At 39.1% G+C, this 23,057-nt stretch overlaps 1 protein-coding gene across 1 annotated transcript in view; it reads left to right on the forward strand.

The window, feature by feature from the left end:
* The window catches only part of sowah (sosondowah), a 270,251-nt gene that overhangs the window by 139,016 nt on the left and 108,178 nt on the right, over positions 1–23,057 (forward strand). Inside the window, exon 6 of the mRNA XM_067146849.2 lies at positions 7,310–7,411. Coding sequence (XP_067002950.1) covers positions 7,310–7,411 — 102 coding nt within the window. The remainder of the gene's footprint in view (positions 1–7,309; positions 7,412–23,057) is intronic.

Raw genomic sequence — 23,057 nt, forward strand, 5'->3', positions numbered from 1 at the left:
CGTCACCAGTCTAGGATATTCCTTGGGAGAAGGAATCTTCTATAGACTGGATACCTCAACAAAACGATGCGAGTTCTCTGAAACAAGGTGAATTTCTAGAACTTCTTGATCAAGGTCAAGTATGGGCATTTCCACTGTGTTCTTTTGAATCCTTTATACTGGTTAGTCTCAGGCTTCACAGCTGCTTCTACAGCACAGATTATGGCTTGCTGGTGTTCCCGTGGAAGTATTGGCTTTGCAGTATTCTTTTCTTACCTAGTGACCCCTTTCTGACCTTTTTTAAAAAAATTGGGTTATACCCATGTCGCTGTTCCAAATATAAAGTAAGGAGGCATGGGTGGATCATATGTTAGGTTGAGTCCCATCGGTTCAACCCATTTCGCAATGTTTTTCCTATTTTGTCTGGTTCGCAAAATCTCCAGGATATACGTAGTACAGCTGTTGAAGTCGTGCATGACTTGTCTTATGGGCTGTGATTGAAAGTTGACTGGTTCCTTTAAAATAAACTCTGTGCTTGGAAGTTTCAATCAATCAATCAATTAATCACCACTGATCTGCATTTAAGACAGTCACCCAGGTGACAGATTCTCTATCCGTTTTTTACCTAGTCTTTTCTTAAATAATTTCAAAGAATTGGGAATTTTATCGAACATCTACCTTGGTAAATTATTCCAATCCCTAACTCATCTTCCTATAAACTATTTGCCCCAATTTGTCTTCTTGAATTCCAACTTGGTCTTCACATCGTGATCTTGCCTACTTTTAAAAGCACCACTCAACCTTATTCGTATTCTAATGACATTCCACGCCATCTCTCCTCTGACAGCCCGGAACATACCGCTTAGTTGAGCAGCTCGTCTCCTTTCTCCCAAGTCTAACCAGCCCAAAGTTTGCAACATTTTTGTAACGCTACTGTGTTTGTCGGATATCGCCTAGAAGGAATCTAGCTGCTTTCCTTTGGTTTTTTTCCAGTTCTCGAATTAAGTGTTCCTGATACGGGTCCCATACACTGGAACCATACTCTAATGTGCTCTACAACCCCTAAATACTGTCGTAAGCACATGAAGAGATCTGTAACCTTTATTTACAATCCTGCGTATGTGATTAAAGCCGACTTCTTCGTAGATTCAATTTTCTAGTAAGTTCCTTCGATTTCTCCTTACTTTCACAACCATTTTTAACACTAACCACCTCTTTACTCCTCTGCTACAATATAGCGGTTCTTTACCATTCCTTACCTCCTTTAAAGGTACATACCTGTTTTCAAATTCCTCGACAATATTGCTTTAACCCATCCCACATATTTCCATTTTCATTTACTATTTTCCACCAATCATTACTTTTTAAACTTCCTCATGCTTGTCTTATCAAACATATGATACTGCCTAATTGCCCTAGTTTCGCAACCTTCCTTTCTATCGCAATTATTTTTATCTACGACGAAAACAGCTTCGTGATCACTTAGGGATACCATATATTACTTCAGATTCTCTATAAAGCTCATCTGATTTTACCAGCAGCACGTCCAGAATATTCTTCCCTATAGTTTCTGATGCAGCTGTCCTTCCCAGATTAACTGATTTGCCATTTGTTGGTCATGGTTCCTGTCGTTCGCATTGCCTTCCCAATTGATATTTGGTAAATTGAGATCTTCGGCTACTATCACGTTTCTCTACGTGTCATTTCCCACATAGTTGATTATCTTATCAAATAATTCTGCATCATTGCCAGCGCCTCCATTTCCAGGTCTGTACAGCCCAAAAAATCTTAAGAGGTGAGACTTGCACTGTACCTAGAATTTCATGTTTCTCATCCTTAACTTTCTCGTACCTTACAAATTCTTCTTCCACTAGAATCAATACTCCCCCTCCAACCTTTCCTATCCTACCTCTACGAGAAACAATTTAGTTCCGTGAGAAAATTTCCGCACCCGTAATATCACCTCTCAGCCATAAGTCAACTCCTACTACAATATCTGGCAAATCTGTATATACTGTATCTTCTATATATAGTATATATAAATGTTTGTTATGTATGTCTCGAATGGACTCAAAAACTACTGGACGGATTTCGCTGAAAATTTTACAATTTGTTCTTATTACCTCTGGGAGGGTTTAGGAAGTGGTTTGAACGAAATCTGATGGGTAGTTCGACATATGGAGTGAGAAGGGTGAAAAAGAGAAAATACGGGAATGTAAGTAAACCGCGTGACAAGTCTGATCAGCGGGTTGCCTAACCAACAGTATGTAAAGATTATGTTTTTCTTAAAACTAATTTTCTTCTTCTTTTTCTATAAACGGTACATAAAATGAATAGTCCAAGTTCAGTCCCCATGGCATAGGGGGTGAGGAGGAGTGAAGAAAGAAAATGTCGAAAATGACAGAGAGTACGGGTGATTGTGTGTATGTTTCAGCATAGCACTCGACCAAACTAGATATACATCTAACGTATATATGGAAAAATTACTGAAGGGGCAAGAAAACCCTAGCAAACCCTAAAGGAAGGGGTAAAATGTAAAACTCCGAACAATGACCGATATTAGTGGTGAGTTCATAGTCTTTTGGATAGTTGAGATGAACCAAGACACTCTGGATGCCGTTTGAGCCAAAGTTCATCCCCAATCGGGATTGGGGTTAGAAGGGGTGAAAGGAATGTCTAAAATGACCGAGATCATGGATGTACGTGTGCATATTCCAGCATAGCTCTCAACCAAACATGTTACTCATATGACACTGTTTGGGAAAGAATACTGTAGGGTAAAACACCCCAATGGGAGGGGGTTGAAAGGGGGTGAAATTTTAAAATAATAGAAAACTTCCAATATTAAAAGTGAAAACGATGTATGGTATTAAATATAGTTTTTTGCATTTAATTTAACGGTTTAGAAAAACTAACACGGTTGAATTAATAAACGCGGGAGAAGCTGCAGGCACCTGCTAGTATATATACAGTTCAAGAAATTAGGGGAACATGTTTTTGAACGTATGCCATGCTCGACAAAACAGTACCTCACACCCAGGTATATTGCCAACTAAATCTTTATTCTTTGCCGTTGAAGTATACTAAAGAGCATCTATGGATTCGCGTTCTTTTTCAGAATACAAACGGAAATGTCCAAATAGCGACGAAAACAAAGTGATAGCAGTCCTCCAGGGTGGATTTTTATCACAGTTGGAGTGCTTCAGTATGGTGTATGTCCTCCACTAACATTTAACACATCTTGGCACCTACGTAGCATGCTCCGTATAAGTCGACTGAGGTTACGTTGCGGTATAAGGTCCCATTCTTCAATGAGAGCCTGTTCGAGGTCTCGGAGAGTCTGTGGTGGAACAGGACGCCCACGAACACTTCTTTCAAGCCTATCCTACACATGCTCGTTGGGATTAGGTTCGGGACTCACTGCTGTCCATTCCATCTCTTGAATGTCCAGTTCTCGCAAGACAGCTCTGGTGATGCGCGCTACATGAGCCTTGGCACTGTCGTGACTGAGTACGAATTCAGGGCCAACACCGTATGCAGCAACCAACACATGCTGTAACAGTATCTGCTCGATGAACCCCACAGCGGTAAGATTACCACGAACGACGAAAAGGTCCGTACGGCCATCAGTACTGATGCCACGCCACGTTCAAACCATCACAGAACCTTGTCCGAATCGGTCGCCTTCCTGGACATCATTTGGCATGTACTGCTCACCGCGGCGTCTCCATACACGTTGACGTCCAACACGCCGTGTCAGGGGAAATCTAGACTCATCTGTGAACAACACCGGTCTCCATCTGCTAAGTTGCCAGTTGACGTGGGTACGGGCAAACGAAAGGCAAGCTGCGCGATGTTGCTGCGTTAAACGGGGCACTCGAACAGGACGTCTGGGTTGTAACGGCACTTCTCTTAACCTGTTCCTTACTGTCTGGTCAGACACCGTAACTCCAGTCTGAGGTCTTGTTGCAGTTCTCTGGCAGTTGCTGAACGACGCCGCAACGCACAGATGGTCAGATATCGGTCATCCTGTGGGGTTATCATGCGTCCACGACCTTGTCCAACACTCCTTGTCAACTGGCCTGTCTCACAGTAGCGATTCCACAAGCGGTGAATAACTGACGGAAAGACATTGAGATCCACAGCAACAGGACGAAAAGTCCATCCTTCCTGGACCAAAGTGACGGCCCTTGTGACTTGAACCTCGTTAAGATGTCTCATGGGATGTGCTGGTTGACGTACATCGTGCTCAAATGACCGCAGTAGTCTGTGTACCTCACAACGACACACGAACGCACCGCTATTCACTTTGTTTTGAGAGGTCACCTAACAGCGTAATGCATGGCTAAGCCTACAGATGGAGCACAACTTCGATTTGACATACCCTGAGTAGCTAAGGTCTCAAGGTATGCTGTACGACCATTGGAACCCCATCTACCAAATTAACGTTCACATACCTGACGTTACAAAACATGTTCCCGTAATTTTTTTAAACTGTGTATATAGAATTACTTACTATTCTGAGCTTACTTAATTGCCAGGTTGAGGAATGTGACCACCGGAAACGCAGCTTCAGCCAGTCTGACTGAAGCGTAGCGGTATCTGTCTTACTAAAAAATTGTGTCGTAACATTCAGAGCGCATAAAACACTAATTTGAAAACTGGAACTAAGTCTCTGATGTTTTCGCTCATAGGGTAATTATCAATTACTGATCACCTAGAGGGTGCGAAATTCAAAGGTCTGCACCAAGTAGCTGAGTCCATAGATGGTGATGATGATGATTATTATGATGATGTTTAGCGAATTGACCTCTTAGGATCACGCTGCAACCTCATTTCTTTCTCTCTGTATGGAGTTTCCTCTGTGTCCAGTACTCCATACGTCCTCTGGCCTGCTTTCGTTCTTCTGTCCAGGCTCTTCCGGTCTTCTCATTTCTTCGTCCGGCTTGAAACCCCTGCAGATTTTTAAATGTTCCTAAATTTATTTCTGTTACGGTACATTTGGGCTTCCGAGATGTTTAACCTTTCCATATCTTTACACGTTTGCTTAATCCATGGTGTAGTGGTCTTCTTTTTCCAGAAGTAATTAAATATCTGTTTGGTAAGTCTATTTCCGTTCATTCTATACAGATGTCCTAGAAATGTCTGTCTCCTCCTCTTCGTGGTCTCCGAAATTCTCTCCATTTTCTGGTAAATTTTGTTGCTCCGAAATTTCCATCCGCCGTCATTTTGTACAAGTTTGTCAAGGTTCCTGTCGTTCGCATTGCCTTCTCAATTTATATTTGATAAATTGAGGTCTCCGGCTAATATCGCTTTCCTTTCTGTGTCGTTTTCCACATAGTTGATTATCTTATCCATATAATTCCGCATCAACGCCTCTCTTTCCAGGTCTGTACAGCCCAAAACGTATTTAGAGATGATACTTATACTGTACCTAGAATTTCATGCTCTAAGACCTTTTAGCTTCTCCAAATTGTAGTTCATGGACTGGCATTCACTGGCATACAGGTATTCTGTTTTAACCACGGTGTAGTAGTGTTTTGTGTTGGCATTCCAGGTTATGCACTTCTTATTGTAGATGTTTTTTGTTAATCCGTATGATCTCTCCATTTTTCATTATTTTATTTTTATTTTTTTCTGGTTTAAAACTCAAACAGGATGACTTAGCTAATGAAGCGGTCTATCTTTTACCTTTTCTAGCTGGCTGTTTACACTGCTTAACAATTTTTCCTATTATTTGCGTAGCTTCGCTTTGAATTATTTTTCACTTCTTGCGAACGGTAGACGTAATGAAGGCAGAAAATGTATCCACCGAGACAAAAATCTGTGCACCTTTAGATAAAGCTCTGTGGAAACCCCCCCACAAGAATAATGATAACGACCTAATAAGAGCGCAGATACGAACTGATCGATACTTAGAAAGCCACTCAGACAATTTCTGAAGAGCGGGCCGATATTTATCGTTACCGAGTACAGTAAGGTGGTTACTACGCCAACAGCAGCTAGTCTGTAATCCCCCCCGTTCTCCGTTTCACCCCGCGCTAGCAAACTCGTGAGTTCCGAACAGTAAAAATATTTCGTTCTTTACAATGCTTCTACAGTTTAACATTAACGTTTTTATGTCATCCATACTTGACTTCCAGTTCCGTGCTTCCTATACTGTCATCAGCGCTCCCTAGTCCACCCCGTTTCCCTGAATGTACCTCCCTATAACCTTTCTAAAGAAACCTCGTAACTTACATTTACCACGTGTTTGCCGATGTAAATGTACGCGTACTGGATTTCGACAGTCAGGATTTCAAGGTTACTTTTTGAACTTAGGAGGGATATCCTATGTGGAAGGATGTATTCTCTATTAATCTTAAGTGTTTCTGTAAAGGGTAGTTATATAATGTATTGTGTGTTTATGAAGAGACGCATATTGTGATAAACTCACAGTCCCCGAATTAGAGGAATTAACTAGACACAGTTGAAATCACCAACCCGGGACCCTCTGAACCGAATGCCTCGATTCTGACCATTCATCAAAGGAACTGTACAACGTTTTGTCTCAGTGTTCAATTTATTTCTGTTTCCCTTAGCTCATACTATTAAAACAGTACCGTTCGCAAAGTTAGTATAAGAAAAGTACATCTTAAAAATGCTTGTATGATTTATTATGCCAGTTGATATTTTCCGGAGAACTGTTGAAATTTTCAATCCGTCAAATAAAACCATCTCGTCAGATTTTCCTTATTGAATTTAATTTAAATCTCCGCTAACTAGGCCACTAAATTACGTAGACATTTGAATTTATGAGATATTCAAGTTTTCCCTTGGACTCTTAAACACTATTTTCAGTAGATAATCGTGAAGAAGTGCCGAGAGCAATGTGTTATTTTCTTTAAATTACAGTTTGCAAAGGATTTCAGCAACTTCATTTGAAACAGCAAGTTTGGGAACCTCTGGTCTAACCAGGATTTATGTTGAAACATTGCTGCGAACGAGAGACTGATAGCCAAACAAGAATTTTGTTGGAATGAATCTTGTTGAATAGGTCAAATCGGATTGATGGTTGATACACGCAGCATTATATCAAGATTCATTAACATAACCGTGTTTTCGGGATCTCCATGATAAAACATTTTCATGACTGTCCTCGAAGGATTATAGTGTGTTCTTTTCTAATGTTACTCCACATACATATTTTTAGTAAGTTTTGTCACGTAAGGCAAACTTAGAATAAATTAAAAAATGGATTACATCTTTAAAAATATACGTTAACGAGGCTTAAGAACAGTGCGCTTAAAATGTTTTTCCTTAGATATACTATAAACATGATGTGTTGCAGTTGGATGGTAAAGCTCGAGAGTGGCTGGTTCGGGCAGCGCAAGGAGACCACATGACGCTCACGAAGATGGCTGCCGAAAACCCTCGTCTGGCTCGCTTGAAGGTCAGTTTGAACATTTGTTACTTGTTTTTATGAAAATATTGTGTAGATTTTGGGAAAATACTTTCTCCGTTAAATCTATCATTTAATTATTTTTAATCCTGAAGGTTTATGAGTTTACACTATGGTTCACAATAGGCACAGCAAGTGATATGAAATAGGTTCATCACCCTCAAATCTAAGGTTTGTTTGGGTGCATTTTTAAAAATCTGTGAACCAGGGAAATGGTCTTACGCCTAGGGTGTTTGAAGCTGCTGTATTATTTTGTGCTGATAATATATATATATTTAGGCGTAGAATAGGATAATATTCGTTATTCCCAGCTTTGAGGTTTCATATGATCCTCTTTTTTTTTTCTGAGAGTAACGTCAAATATTAAGAGAACTGTTGAAGTACATTATGCTTGTTAACGGAGAGCCACTTACCATTCGGTGTGTTGAAGTACGAAAACCGTCGAATTGTTTACAAAATATTGGAGTATGCGATCAAAGAGTAAAGATTGAAGACTTCTGATGTATGTTAAAATATTTAATGTCCACTCAAAAACTTATAAAATTATGTGTGCAATAAATTGACCTTTAAAAAGTAGTCCTTTCACATGTAAGTAAATTCATTGCATTAGTCGCTGTCATTGTCGAGGTTCGTTCTCACTATCTAATGAACTAAGACGAGTACCCCCAAGTAACTGCAGCATATAGCCAGTTGAAATAAAGCATAGTAGGAGTTTAGTTCTCAGCTGAGGCATTTGGTTATGTCTCATTGGAAGATGGAGTGGCAGGCCATCCCTCTCCCAAATAAGCTGAGAGCGGTAAAAGGAACTACGAAAGTATGGAAGACTTCCCTTCGGGCTTCTTGGAGGGAAGCAGTGGTATTATGTCGTCTTGGGATCGGTCATGTCATAGCAACGCACTCCTACTTACTGAAGGGCGAAGGCTCCCCGGTGTCCACTTGCGGCAGTCACGTGTACCATGGTACACATCCTTACGGAATGCGTGGACCTGGCCTATCTGCGTGGTAGTATAAAATACCGAGTACCACCTCCTTCATCCTACGAGATGACAAGCAGTCAACAAACCTCGTCACCCGTTTTGTGATGGAGAGTGGCCTATTTTATCGTGTGTAAAAGTATATTTTTTATTAGTTAGCTACGCCTTTATTCCATTGTCTCTATTTTAGTTTGTGTTTGTGTATTTTAATGTGCAATTTTAACTTCTAACTTGAATGCTTTATATCACTGTACTTCAAGGCAGTGCCTTATTGTATTTTAATCTGTATTTTCTATCCTTTTATCAGAAAATAAGGCATTGCGGATTAGATCCACTGATTATTTTAATTTCATAAACTTTTTCCATCACATTTTGTTTTAAATTCTAGTCAGTGGATACATTTTAAAAATTTTAATTATCATGTCATTTCGTTCCATCTCGTACCCTCAGGGCCGTTGACCTAGATGTTAGGCCCCTTTAAACAAGCATCATCAGCATCATCAGCATCATCAGCATCATTATCATCATCATCGTAGGAGTGTGATTGTCCAATAGTAAGTGAGGTGTGGTAACTGATAGAATTCTTTGTTTTAGTGCATGCCAGGTCGAAATTCTGAGCATGATAGCTTAGTAACTCCAACATTGACTTTTCACCAACCTGGTGACAGTTCGAATTCTCATTCAGTGCTCAGTACAGTCATGATTTAAAACGTTACGCCCTTGCGATTCGGATTCAATGTAAAACTGGATATTTCATAGCTATTCTGATTTCCACATACACACACCTGAATCAGACTTTAATGGCGGTAATCGACGCTACCAATGTGGTCTCCAGTACCATCATTACGGCTTTCTTGGATGCCGCAAACTATCAAACATTATTGTTTTTGAACTTATTGTACTTCGTATTTTTTTGAGGGAATAAACTGGTTGTCATGAAGCAAATCAAACATTTGAACAGTTCAACTTCCGTTCATACTGTTACGAGTAAAACAGCGTCTGTTTTATTACTGTAATGTATTTCAGGATGACCCAAGAAATGCACATACACACATAAACACACACAATTTTATTCAACCCCGTGGCTTCCCGAAGAAACGATGGCTGGACGGAATTGAGGAGAACATGCAAGCGACTGGCCTGAAGTCCAAAGAAGCGCTCGACAGGAAGAAGTACCGATCAGCAACCAGACAGGCGGACTCTGCAACATTGCGGGATACACGCTTAGAAGATTATTATTATTATTATTATTATTATTATTATTATTATTATTATTATTATTGTTGTTGAACCAGCTCTAGCTTCTCGCACTGTCCACGTATTTCTGTCCGTGTAGGTGTCTTCTTCCATAACCTGCTGCAAAAACAGACCTCGCCCAGCTAAATCATTTCTAATCTGATCGATCCATCTCTTCCTTGGCTAACCTCTTGATCTTTCGCTTTCGAGTTCTTCTCAAACCACAATCTAATTGTTCCTTGAGGGTCCATTATTTTGAGATGACCAAACCGTTTCAGCATGGCTTCGACACAGATCTCACAAAGGGGTTGTTTCACTTGGACAAGGTGACGTATCGCGTCGTTTCTTATTTTGTCCCTCCTTGTTTTCTGAATCATACTTTTTAAGAACTTCACTTCCACTGCTTGTATTTTGCTTATATTTCTGTTGGTTTGGATGTAGATTTCTGGACTATATGTGGTAACTAGTACACAGAAGCTTCTGTAAACTATTAATTTTTATCTTAATGGATCTCGCTTATCCCAAAAATGTTTTGTCACAAGATGATAAAACTGTGCTCCATTACTCTACTAGTGATTTCTGAAGATGGTCGGCTATGTGTTGTTGCTACACTGTCAAGATCGCGGAACTGATGTACTTTTTCCAACTTTGATCCATCTACAGTGATGTTAGTACAGATGTTCTACACAGATGTTCTAACGGGCTACACTGTCGTTTTGGACTTGCTTATCTTGAGACCAAATTGTTTGAATATAGCGTTCCTCTCATTCATCATCGGCTAATAATGCACTTGGTGATATAGCGTGAGAGAAGCAGAGCGAGACTGTTGTAAGTTGACGATGGTTAAACTTGATTTTTAATTATTTCAGTGTAAGATGTGTAGAACTAACAGGCCACAATCCTTGTTTTAGACAGAGGATTGTGGAGGTGCTTAGTTCATTCACAGAGGCTTGGAGACTGAGCACTGAAAGGTATTATTATTATTATTATTATTATTATTATTATTATTATTATTATTATTATTATTATTATTATTATTATTAACTAGCTCAGAAAGAAAGAGAACAGATGCTTTTGAAATGTGGTATGACAGAAGAATGCTCAAGGTGAGATGGTTAGATCGAATCACGAATAAAGCTATACTGAATCGTATTGGTGAGAAGAGGTCGATTTGGCTAAATTTCACCAGAAGAAGAGGCAAAATGATAGGACACATCTTCAGCACCTATGACTTGTTCAGTTGGTTTTTGAGGGAAGTGTAGGCTGTAAGAACGGTAGGGGTAGACCATAGTATGAATATGACAAGCAGATTAGATCACATGTAGGATGTAGTAGTTACGTAAAAATGAAAAGGTTAGCTCATGATAGGGTGGTATGGTGAGCTGCATCAAACCAGTCTATGGACTGATCGAACAACATATTATTATTATTATTATTAGTAGTAGTAGTAGTAGTAGTAGTAGTAGTAGTAGTAGTAGTAGTAGTAAACTACTCTCCTGATATGCTTTATATTTTACTTAATTGGTTAATTTTTTCTATGAAATAACTAAAAAAAAGTTATATAAAATACTGAATATTATTTCGGGTATCTGATGTTATTAAAATCTAGAAATTAAGAATGCCACACACACCGACCTCGATAGCTGCAGTCACTTAACTGCGGCTAATATCTAGTATTCGGAAGATAGTGGGTTCGAATCCCACTGTCGGCAGCGCTGAAGATGATTTTCCGTAATTTTCCATTTTCACATCAGACAGTACCTTTATTAAGGCCACGACTGCTTCCTTCCCACACCTAGCCCTTTCCTGTCCCATCGTCGCCATAAGACCTATCTGTGTCGGTGCAACGTAAAGCCAATCGTAAAAAAAAAAGTATGCCACACAGAATCAGTCAAATTACAAATCACGGTTGAAACAGAATTAGAGATGCCGTGATCATGTTTACATATGTCTGGTGAAAAGAAAAGGAAGCTTAAGATTGCTGACTTTGTGTTACAATTTATGGCCGAGTTCCTCTTTATTCTTCTTGGGTCACAATGAAGAAGCGTTCACATATTTATCCGATGTAAATGGAATGTTGCCGGGACATCTCTCTTGTTGTAATAGAAAGTTATGCTGTTCAGATCTGTATTATTATCTAGCAGTTCTCATGTTGGTAGACCTGCATAAGTTACGTGCCCCCCCGTCGTGGGAGACTATCTGGTCATCAGTGTAGAAGTCCTGTGTTGGCTGCATTATCTCGCTGCCACGAGGCCAGGGCGCTGCCTGACTGGCTATTGTGTACACTGGTGGGACATGCACGATCATAGCGTTGTAATCCTAGTAGTCCCAGGCCAGTTCATGTCTCCTTATCACATTTGCTAGTATTACTAGCAATCGGGTCATAATATAGCACGAAAATATATTCAGTTACACTGGGGAACAAATTTTTTTTTGCATTTATACAGTGTACTCTGCACATTGGATAATTCGAATACTGGTTCATTCCCCTTGAAATTCATATTCTAATCATTGAAGAAAAAAGTGTTTAATTCGAATTTTCGAAGCTTAAATTTGAATAATCGAAGTCGGGATTTTACCGCAACTTAATTTTGTAACGGTTCCATGAATTGAAGCCTTCAGATAATTTCCAAGATGTTTCAAAGCTGTTAAAAGTTTTCCACTACAGTACAAGACTAACAAAAAAGCCTGAATGACTAGTGAACTTTTTGAAAATTTGCTTCTAGCGCTAGATAAAATATGTATTGGGCTAACAGGAAAATTTTGCTCTATTGATAACTGCACAGCTTAATACAAGGATCAGGATATTGTAGTCTGCTTTCCTCACAATATGACGTCAGTTGTGCAGCCGATGGATCAAGGAGTAATACACAATTTAAAACATTTTTATCGTTGGTAGGTTGTTATTAACATCTGGACAATGACACGAAGCAAACTAAAATTGATCTGTTAAATACTACTCGAATGCGAGCAATGGAATCAGTGTATTGTTTCATGTGCTAAATTTTGTGTAAATACGGTTGTTTTACTAGTGTTTATACAGTATGTTTTCCTGTGAAAACATTTATTTACAGTAGAGGACAACATGGCAGTTGTTAAAGTACGGTAGAATGCATAATACTCTAATAAGTATTCATTACAATGAATTCATTTTATGCATTTATACAGTACTTTACTATAATTTTTGTTAAAATAGTAATTCTTGGTTAATTCGAATTTTGGATAATTCGATTATGTTCTGATTTCCCTTGGAGTTCAAATTAAAACGTGTCCACTGTGTAAAAACGTATTTCTTAATTTCGGTGTGCTAATCGCATATCTGAATTTAGATTTTCTCTGTAAGTTACAATATATTTATTTTGCAATTTAACATTTTTGTTTTGTTTTTCATCTTCATGTACATTTTTCAACTTTCAGTTCGACATACTGAATTTGGATGTCATCTTAGACACCATCTTTGTGAGAATATTATTGATTTATACAAAAAATATCCAGTTTTATCAGACATGTTAACAGTTTTGAAATGTAACAAAATAAAAACACTTATTTCGAGCGTAAAACATACCGTACGTAGAATACAATTAAATAAAACCATATACTTTTCTAAAAAATAACATTTACGTGTACGTATAGGTGGGAGGAAATTATAAAATTTTACATAGTGGTGTGCAAAAGTCATTTAGGTCCTAATCAGGCAAAAATTTATCCTTGTAGCTCTTACATTCGTGGACTTGCTCAGGACAATCTCGATTGATGCTCCAGCTAAGGGGTTAATGACTGCTTAGTATCAGAAGAGGATCCTTCAGATTCTACAGCCATTTGCATACGCATCTCAAAAGTCCCTTGAGCACTACGTCGACTGCCTTCGTCCTTAGCAGAGACGAAGTTCTTGAAAACTGGAACCGGGAGTTTCACACAGTCGCATTGGGATGGGTCGTAATGCTGACGGAATATTAGGATCTGAGCTCGTATGCCGGTGTTTCTGCCGTTACCCTTCACATTGATCAGGCAGAAATAAGTCCTTGGTTTCGCGAAAACCACGGGGATATTAAAAAGAATACCTTTTCGTTTTTCTTTAGTCCAGTCATGAAGCATTTCATCACATTTATGCCACGTCTCTCAAATTATGAAATATTGTGCCTTTGACGTTGAAGCCGAACATATAGAAAACAAATCAGAATTATTTTTACATTTATACTTCGTAAAGAGGACATGATCGTGTCTAAAAACGGAAAAAAAGGTGTTTTAATCAGATATTTTTATATGGAAAAATAATTAAAATTATGTAAAAATGGTTGTGTGTGTTTTAATTACCCTGGTGTTATCTTTAATCTAAATGTTGTTTCTCTCTAATTCCTGTGCATCCGCAAAAAATAAACATTCAAATCGCAAGAAATCGGATTTCAGGTGTGTAATCAGCGATGAAGAAATACGTAGAAGCCGCTGCAAAATCCATGCAACAGAAAATGAAAGGAAAATATTCCCCCGTGTTATTGTTTCTTCACTTCTATTGCAGGGGAAGTAGTTGTACAAGTTTTTGAAAGATTTTCATGAAATGGACTTTTATTTATGTATTTGGCTATGGAAACCTAGATTAATTACCTGTTACGGGCATTCGATGTTAACTATGAAGCGATTGCTGTGACATCATTGACGTCATCAGTCTATAGCTATGTATGAAGGTTCCAGTACAATTTGTGAGACTACACATCCTTTCTGACCACAGCTTACAAGTCCAGGAAGCTTGTGCATAGAATTGGACACCGACTCTGAAAGCATAAGAAGTTATATCGAACAGTATTATTTGACTGCGTCTCTCACAGAAGTTTGGCTACGATCAGAAGAAACTTTGAGTAATTCCATTTGTGTGAGAACAGCACTTGGATTACTTTTCTACCTACAAGTGAACCTTACTCTTTGCGTGCACAATTTCAGAATTATCAGAAAATTTAATTTCTCGGAGAAAGTGGACGATTTTCGAAAAAGGATGCAGAGAAGTTTAAAGTAATGCTATTTGATGAAGAAACGTGGTGGGGGTTGGCATTGTATAAACATGTTAAAACATATATGAAATTTTTGTAAGGAGAATTATTGGAGAATCAACGAATCGGAGGTGCTTCATGATATCCAGAGCTGGGAATGTCAGCATAGACTGCGATGTTCGCTCTGGAATTCTTTCAGCAATGTACAATGAGACGAATTCAAATTCAACGATTCAGATGTTACTATAGCCTATACCCTGAAAATTTATCTGAAATTATGTTTATGAAAATTTAATGATATTCGTGGTACACACATCTTGTCAAAGAAAATCATCATGGATGGGTAATGGATATACGTCATGCTCCTAAACCACGACGAAACAGAACCGTTTTTGAAACAGATCGTGGCTGTATGAAAATTGTCTATGATGACGTAGTACGGAAGTCGTCATTCTAGCAATTTTCTTGCAGACAGTTGATTTAGATGTGAACTGCAGCCAGATGGAGAAATTGTACCAAATCATGCACCACCGTATGAAGCGAGACCTAGCGATAAAAAGAGGAGAGGTTGTGTGTGTTGCGCTACTCGCGGAAAGGTGCTGTAGACTGATGTATCGACTTCCACTCGACCTGGTATCTGCAGAATGTTTTGAGCGAAAACGTTTGGGTAATTTCACTTGTGTTAGAATAGCACTTGGTTTACTTTTCTACCTAATAGCGAACCGTGCTCTTTGCGGGCACAATTTAAAATACCGGGCAAGTAGACTATTGTAAGAGAGGTTATGCTTCCATTCGAGAGACAAAGGAGTACGTATCCTACGATCGATTGCCTTTGTTTTCTGTGGTTTGTTATTCACACCCCACTATTGCAAGGGCTGGACTCTCAGTGCTTCGCAGTCAAGCTCTTTCCGAGATAGGCGTTGTCGAAGAAACAGTTTTGTTAGTGCGACCTTAAGTACCTAGCAGAACGAAATTGGTGGATATGGGTGTTTTCTTAAATTCATACAACTTACAAGGGGGCATTCCCTACTCGTCACCACCGATTTCGCTCAAATTTATAGAACATGCGGGTCTTGGCTAGAAATGAAAGTACCCCAAGTGGGAACTCCAGATGGCCAAGCGTATAGAAAATGAAAATAAAAATGAAAATGTTGACGCGTCTCTCGCACCGTATAAGTCACTTACGTTAGCGCGCACGCCGAGCAGTAGATGGCGAAGCGGTAAGAGCTTGGACTAGTAATACGATGGTCGTGAGTTCGACTCGCCGTGTGGAGAATGTTTTTCTCAATTTTTATATTATTCATTTATTTTAATTTATTTTATTTATTTATATGCAAAAGGCATATAGGACGTCATTTTTTTTGTTAATGAGCGCACAATTGTAGAAAATTTGGAGTTGCGAACTTTCCCGATGTGTTCAAACAGACATTCTTCTTTTTTTCTCCTTTATTGGCTATCTCCCCTCCTTGGGGAATGTGCCAAAAACGTGAATAGTTGTTTCGCTGTAGGATTCGTTTCCACCTTACAAGTGAAGGTTGCTCCTGCCGGCTGTACACAAACAATAGATTCTTGGCGCAGGTAGAAAAAAGTCTGACAATGAAATCCCAATTTTTTACCTTTTCAATGCCTTTTGCGTATAAATAAATAAATTAAATTAATTATTCACCTTTTTACTTAATTGGAAAATGAATAATAAAAAGTTGACAGAAAAAACATTCTCCACACGGGGAGTCGATCCCACGACCATCGAATTACCAGTCCGAGCTCTTACCGCTACACCAACAACTGCACGGCGTGCGCACTAACGTAAGTGGCTTATACGGTGCGAGTGCCGCGTCAACATTTTTATTTTTATTTTCTATACGCTTGGCCATCTGGAGTTCCCACTTCGGGTACTTTAATTTCTAGCCAAGCTCTACATGTTCTATAAATTTGATCGAAATTGGTGGTGACGAGTAGGGAAAGCCCCCTTGTTAGTTCAACTCATAATAATACGCTCAGAACTTTTCGAACAGCCCAGTAAATACTTAGATTGGAAAGCCTAATTTCAGCAGGAAATCTCTTGCTAAAGGGTGACAGAAATAAAACTTAGTGCGCTGTAATTTTATAAAGAACAGCTTTCAGTGCATTTAAGTTAGCTAACAAGAATCAGTTTAGAAACTGAAAATAAGGATCCTCTTTTCTTTAAGCTTTGGTACGCACGTTCCGTCCAGTGCTCTTGCGCGCATTATGTACTAATTTAGGTTCATTAGTAATTGATTCCATGGTAAGAAGAGCGCATTAAGGGATGACATTTTTCTGTGGATACTTGATGGCCTCATTACGTTACTATCTGGACCTTGTAAACCACTTTGTCCTCAGTAGTTAACAGTGGTGTTCGGCCGATTATCTGAGCTGTTGGGTGTTAAGCAGGGTACTCAAGTGTTCCGCGGGTGCTCATTATTAGTGTTATAACATACACATAGATTGAGATCCGGCTATGTCCTCTCAAGCCTTGATGCAGTTGTGTATGTGCGGGGAGAAGGGTTGTTGGGAAATAGGGGGCGTTTACAGCCAGAGCCATGGGCGTCTTGTCGCCGTTGGACGCCATAGCGTTGTTCCTCGATTGATGAATATGCAACAAGAGCGCGAGAGGAGAGAGGTGCCAATTACCCAGCTGGTGATTAAATCAACACCGGGGTTAATCAGCCGCGTGTGTCCCGGGCCGAGCAAACCGCCCCCGCGGGACAGCGGCCTAATTAATATCGCTCTTCGCTCTGGTCCGCTACGCTCCTCTACCATCACCAACCCTGTACTCGATATTTCCTATAGCATCAGCCGTTTACATCGGAAGTGACGTATCTATTAGACAAGCACTCGTCCCCTATTTCTTTTCTTCAGATATAATACTTTCTGTATCGCTGAAAGAGTTTCCCACTGTTTTGCAATAGTGCTGTAATATTTTATGTGGAAATACACATGGCAGTTATGTGAAAATACTGGCATTCGCATGCATTCAGTGGAATGCACGTAGTTGTTCATAAAGCCTCCTTTACGCTATATTTTGACGAGCTAATCATTATTATTTTATCAACATTTTTCTTCAAGAATTGATGGTACGTTGTGAAATGTGTTTGCACAAATAAATTGATCATCTATTACATTTAATGATATTATTCCAATCATATTTCTTTTTGCGATCTTCGAATGCAATGTTTTATGTCGCTGAGTTATTGAATATGAAATGAAAAACTACAACCTGTTTTTCAGTCAAAGACCGGGTCATGGATGGAATGAATGAAGCCCCCATCTTGCGGTGAGGATAGGAATTGTGCTGGCTGCCGAAGCCTGTCGCACTCCTCTGGGGCAATGATTAATGTCTGACAGATGAAATGAAATGATAGTGGAGAGTGTTGCTGGAATGAAAAATGACCAGGAAAATCGGAGTACCCGGAGAAAAACCTGTCCCGCCTCCGCTTTGTCCAGCACAAATCTCACATGGACGACCTGGATTTGAACCACGGAACCCAGCGGTAAGAGGCCAACGCGCTGCCGTCTGAGCCACGGAGGCTCTGTGTTATTGAATAGAAATATCAAATTATCCTTTGTGTTGTCTTTGGACAGAGATGACCTATTATCGAAAGTTCGGTTAAGAATTGGGCACATTCTGTAAACTGAAACAGATGAGTGCACTGATCGCCAATGCACTTAATATTAACATCTTGCTTTTCGAAGGAGATATCAGTGTTCTTCGATGTAGCATTGGAAGACGTGTTGATACTACTACTACAGAAATTTCTGGTGTAGTAGCCTTTGTACAGAAGAAAGTGTATCAAAACTGACAAATCGCTTGTGCAAGCAAGTGTGAACTTTCGTTCAGATTGTTGTTTCAGTGTGATGTCCTTCCATTTAACGTGCAAATTTCTTACGTTCGATTTCAAATAAATCTCCATTTCAGTAACAGATGATAAAGGAGGCCATTACATCATTTTTTCGTTTTCTGGAAACTTTTAGGCTGAGTTTCTTTTGAGCTCTGAAGTATTACTTTAGTTTTTGTTTTATTCTACTGTAAGTGTAAAGAGCCTGTAATTTTCAAAAAATCGTCAGGATTTGTCAAAATAGTGCTACTATTCTCATACTCTAGATTCATCTAATCTTTCATACCATTGTGGTAGTTTTTGTTTCTAACCACATCCACATGTGGGTATTTTTTGGTAGGAAAATTGGCGCAGTTCAAGTTTGAAACTGCTCCGAGCACCCACAAAGTTCAGAAGTGTAGGCTATATATTTGAGGTAAAATCAGTGGATCACTCCTCTCTCTCTCTCTCTCTCTCTCTCTCGTCCAAAATATTCGCTTCGTGTAGTGGGTAGAATAGATAACAATAATAGCTTCTTTCAGACTATCATCGTACCCCTCGATCCTGGGGATAGTTTTCATGTAGACAGTTTTGACTTTTCTTGTGAATTAAGCAAGATTAAAACCATTTCTCATCTCTTACGTACAGAGAGAGAACACATAAGTTACACCTACAGTCCTAATATAATTGCACCATGCTTCCGTTATTTTAAGACAGGCTGTCATTCTGTGAATTTCTGTATAAGTCATTGTATCAAACCCTATGATTAATACTATGTCTATATTACATTATTCAAATATTTGATTTTTCTCGAGACAAACATTTTTGCTGAGATTACCCATCGGGACGTTCTTCATCGTCAGCAGTACCTTCGTTGCGTAAGCGTGGACATACTTCAGAACTATTAGTACCATCCTAAATTACAGGACGATTAGGGTGACCAGCCGTCCCGAATTTTTAGATATTTTGTAAATGTCCCGCAATTGTTTGGTTTTCTATCTGAACGAATTTTCAGAATATGCAATGTGGTGCCGTTTAGCTTCAACCAAACATAGCATAACCGTTGTCAAAAGTATAATCTTTGTAAGTACAAGGAAGTATGTTATAGCATCTTTGGAAAAGCGTTCCGGATGTGCCTTCCGACTTCCGAGTTAACGTTAGCCCGTGGAATGCGTGTGCGGCCGTTCTGTAGCACGATGCGCATCGACATAGGCGTGTTTTATAACTTGAGTTCTTTTTTTTAATAGATTTTTGAAATGGATTCGGCGTCATATAGTGATGACTGTACTTCTACTTCGTCACAAAAAAGAAAGCCATCATTTAAACCCGAGAAGGCAAAAGGGAAGAATAAACGCGCATGTGCATATGTTGCAAAGTGGTAAACGCCATATTTATCTCCTGAGTCCTGATCGAAGTAACGTCCACAAGGCGTTCTGTAAACTTTGCAAGACGACGTTCAGTGTTTCTTATGGATGAAGGATCTTCAACACACAGACTGGAATTGTACAATAAAGATGTTATTACTTCAGTAAGAGTACTCGTGGTCAAAAACAGAGGGGAACTGGCAACGCAATGCTTTTCAAAATGTTACAATTTTTGTCGTTGTAAAATTACAGATAATCACGTAGCTGTTAAACAAAATTATGGAATGTTCCCCTTTTTTGACCGTCTTGTCCCTCATTCCTTCCTTCAACAGTTGGTCACCCTAGGGACGATCCATATTGACCTTTGCAAATTAGACAGTTAAAGACAATCCGAGGCTTTCCGAATGTTTCCAGTCAAGAGGCACGGCACCCCTACTGCCAAACAGTAGTCTTATAACTCACCAATTTTTCAATTGAACATAGCGAACAGTGAGGTACAGTAGACAGGGTTCGTAGATGAACCTTTTCTCCTGGTGGTCGATTTCAGATGCCTGATGTTGATCCCTTGCAAAGCGAATTGTTGGATCTAATACAATTTTTCTGGTGCGTCGATTTATGGCGATACTATTAGCTGGTCAAAAATATCCTTCAAGAGGATTCACAGTGTACATTTTCATGAATTTTTCCATCCTAACGATCTCAAGGATGAGGATTAAAAAAAACTTTTCGCTTTGTGATGTCTTGCGTTTACCCGCAATTTACCTTTGAGGCATGAGTCCAGCACGTGTCCTAGAGTTTCAGTCTCACTGCGGTCTGGAAAACGGCCGCGGGTTATGCTGGAACATCGACCCGGTATTGCGCGAACCGCTGTAATGTTGCATGACATCTTGAGAGCATTTGTCCATTCGGAGCATGAAATCCCCTTTCTATTGCTCACCCATGAATTAATCTATTACTACATTAAATTATACGTAAACCCAGTAGTGTGTATTGTCTCTTCTAATAATTTGAACACTTTTTCTTTATCGTAGATGTTATACAGTGTTATAATCTAGGTTAAGCATGTATCCCACCCTTCAGTTAAGTTAGTGCTTGTTTTATCTAATTTTCTTTTGGCGCATATTTTTTTTAGAATACAGAAAATGTTGCTGTCCATTCTTTATGTAATCAATTTAGAATTTTGTGGAGTTCTTTGTCTTTTTCTACTTTTTATTTTACATTCACTACAATTTTGTGGATTTCTTTGTCTTTTTCTATTTTTACTTTACATTCACTATCCAGGTATTTAACCCTAAGTGAATCAGTTTCCCCTAATTTTACTTTGCATTCACTATCCAGGTATTTAACCCTAAGTGAATCAGTTTCCCCTAATTTTACTTTGCATTCACTATCCAGGTATTTAACCCTAAGTGAATCAGTCTCCCTACATGCTCTCAGTAGACGATCCTTTCATTAATTCTCCACAAGATAAACAACGATTTTTGTCATGTTTACTCTTTAACCCTAATTCTTACATATACCCATTAACCACCACACCATATCTCTTACCTCTGTATTGTAAGCCTTTCTTTCCTTCTTTCTTGACATCTATTGGATTATTTCACAGAATTCTAATAATGTTCTTTTGATCTTAATTCTGCCATGGTCATCTGTTTCGTAATATATTTCATTCTAATAGTTACTTCCTTACTCATTTCTTATCTTCGTTCTTGATCTCTTTATCCCAAGAGTCTCCCATTCTGTCTAGCATCCTTTCATTAGTCAGTAATCGTGACTTAAATGCTTCATCTGATGTTGGTATGCTAAATTCAGTATTTCCGTCCTGCTTCCTTTTCTTAATCTTAGCCAAAATAGTATTACCTTTCTAGTTATGTTTGCTTGTATACCTAAATCTTCATATATAATTCTAACTCCACTATTAGCTGTACATTCTGGTGGAAGTTATCGTACAAAACTTATTACCTATTGCGTCTAGTTGTACCAGTAATATCTAATGTGTGCAGTCTGTCCCGAATTATTGAGTAAATGTGGGAGATTCCTTGGAGTAAATGTTTAAAATGTCTTCCATCTGCGTCAATACACAACTGTACTGTACTTCTCTCAATTTTGATGCCGTCCAGTTGTTCCACGAATTCACTGAATTCCAATACGTTTTCACAGTAAAAACACGCTGACGAAGAGAGAATAATGTTATTTGCTGACGTCCCCTGAAGTGCAACCTCGTCAGTGTGATTGATTTCATTCCTAATGGCCGTACGGACTGCGGTCTATTCTTGTATATTCTGTTCGGAGATGAGAGTGAAATGGAAATTTCCAATTTATCAGATGACACCAAGGAGAATTTAAGAGATAAGTATGTAAATTTTACACAAAAATAGTTACAGAAATTCAAACTCGAGGTTAAGTCAGGAAAGATTTTCGGGGTCGCTGATTTGTTGATGTTAGACGGTCACCGTAGAAGAAGCTGGCTACAAATTTCATGGAGTCGTTCGACATATGACATGTTGCACCATTTTGCTGGAAATAGCCTTTTCTCAATTTTGATGCCGTCCCGTTGTTCCACGAATTCCCTGAATTCCAATACGTATTCATAGTAAAAACACGCTGCCGAAGAGAGTACTGCATGGTCGTGTCAGGGTTGTCTATTCAGCCACTAAGTGACTAGATCTGGCCCCTTAGAGTAATAATAATAATAATAATAATAATAATAATAATAATAATAATAATAATAATAATAATAATGTTATTTGCTTTACTTTCCACTAAGTACTTTTACGGTTTTCGGAGATGGCGAGTTGCCGGAATTTAGTCCCGCAGGAGTTCTTTTACGTGCCAGTAAATCTACCGACACGAGGCTGACGTATTTGAGCACCTCCGAATACCACCGGGTGAGTCAAGATCGAACCTGCAAGTGGTATCAGAAGGCCAGCGCCTCAACTGTCCGAGCCACTCAGCCCGGCGCTCTGTGTGATGAAATGAATTACTGTGCAGTTTCTGATAGGAGAAGATATGGAAAAGTTATAATCTTCCCTGTGAGGAATTAGCAACACACTTGATCGGCAGATTGCAGTGTGTTGCTCCGTTTGGGTAGAACTAGCTTGTAGGGGAAGGGGTTACTGAAAAAGCGTTTCTATGAACCGTTGCTTGGTTTGTCGACTCTTTCGAAAGGTGGAGCATACAGTCGTGCGAAGTTTTTGATCACTATTACTGAAGGTGGGACGGGTTCAATGACGTCTATGAGGAAA

The sequence above is a fragment of the Anabrus simplex genome, chromosome 5 (genome assembly GCF_040414725.1).
Source record: "Anabrus simplex isolate iqAnaSimp1 chromosome 5, ASM4041472v1, whole genome shotgun sequence".
Lineage (NCBI taxonomy): Eukaryota > Metazoa > Arthropoda > Insecta > Orthoptera > Tettigoniidae > Anabrus > Anabrus simplex.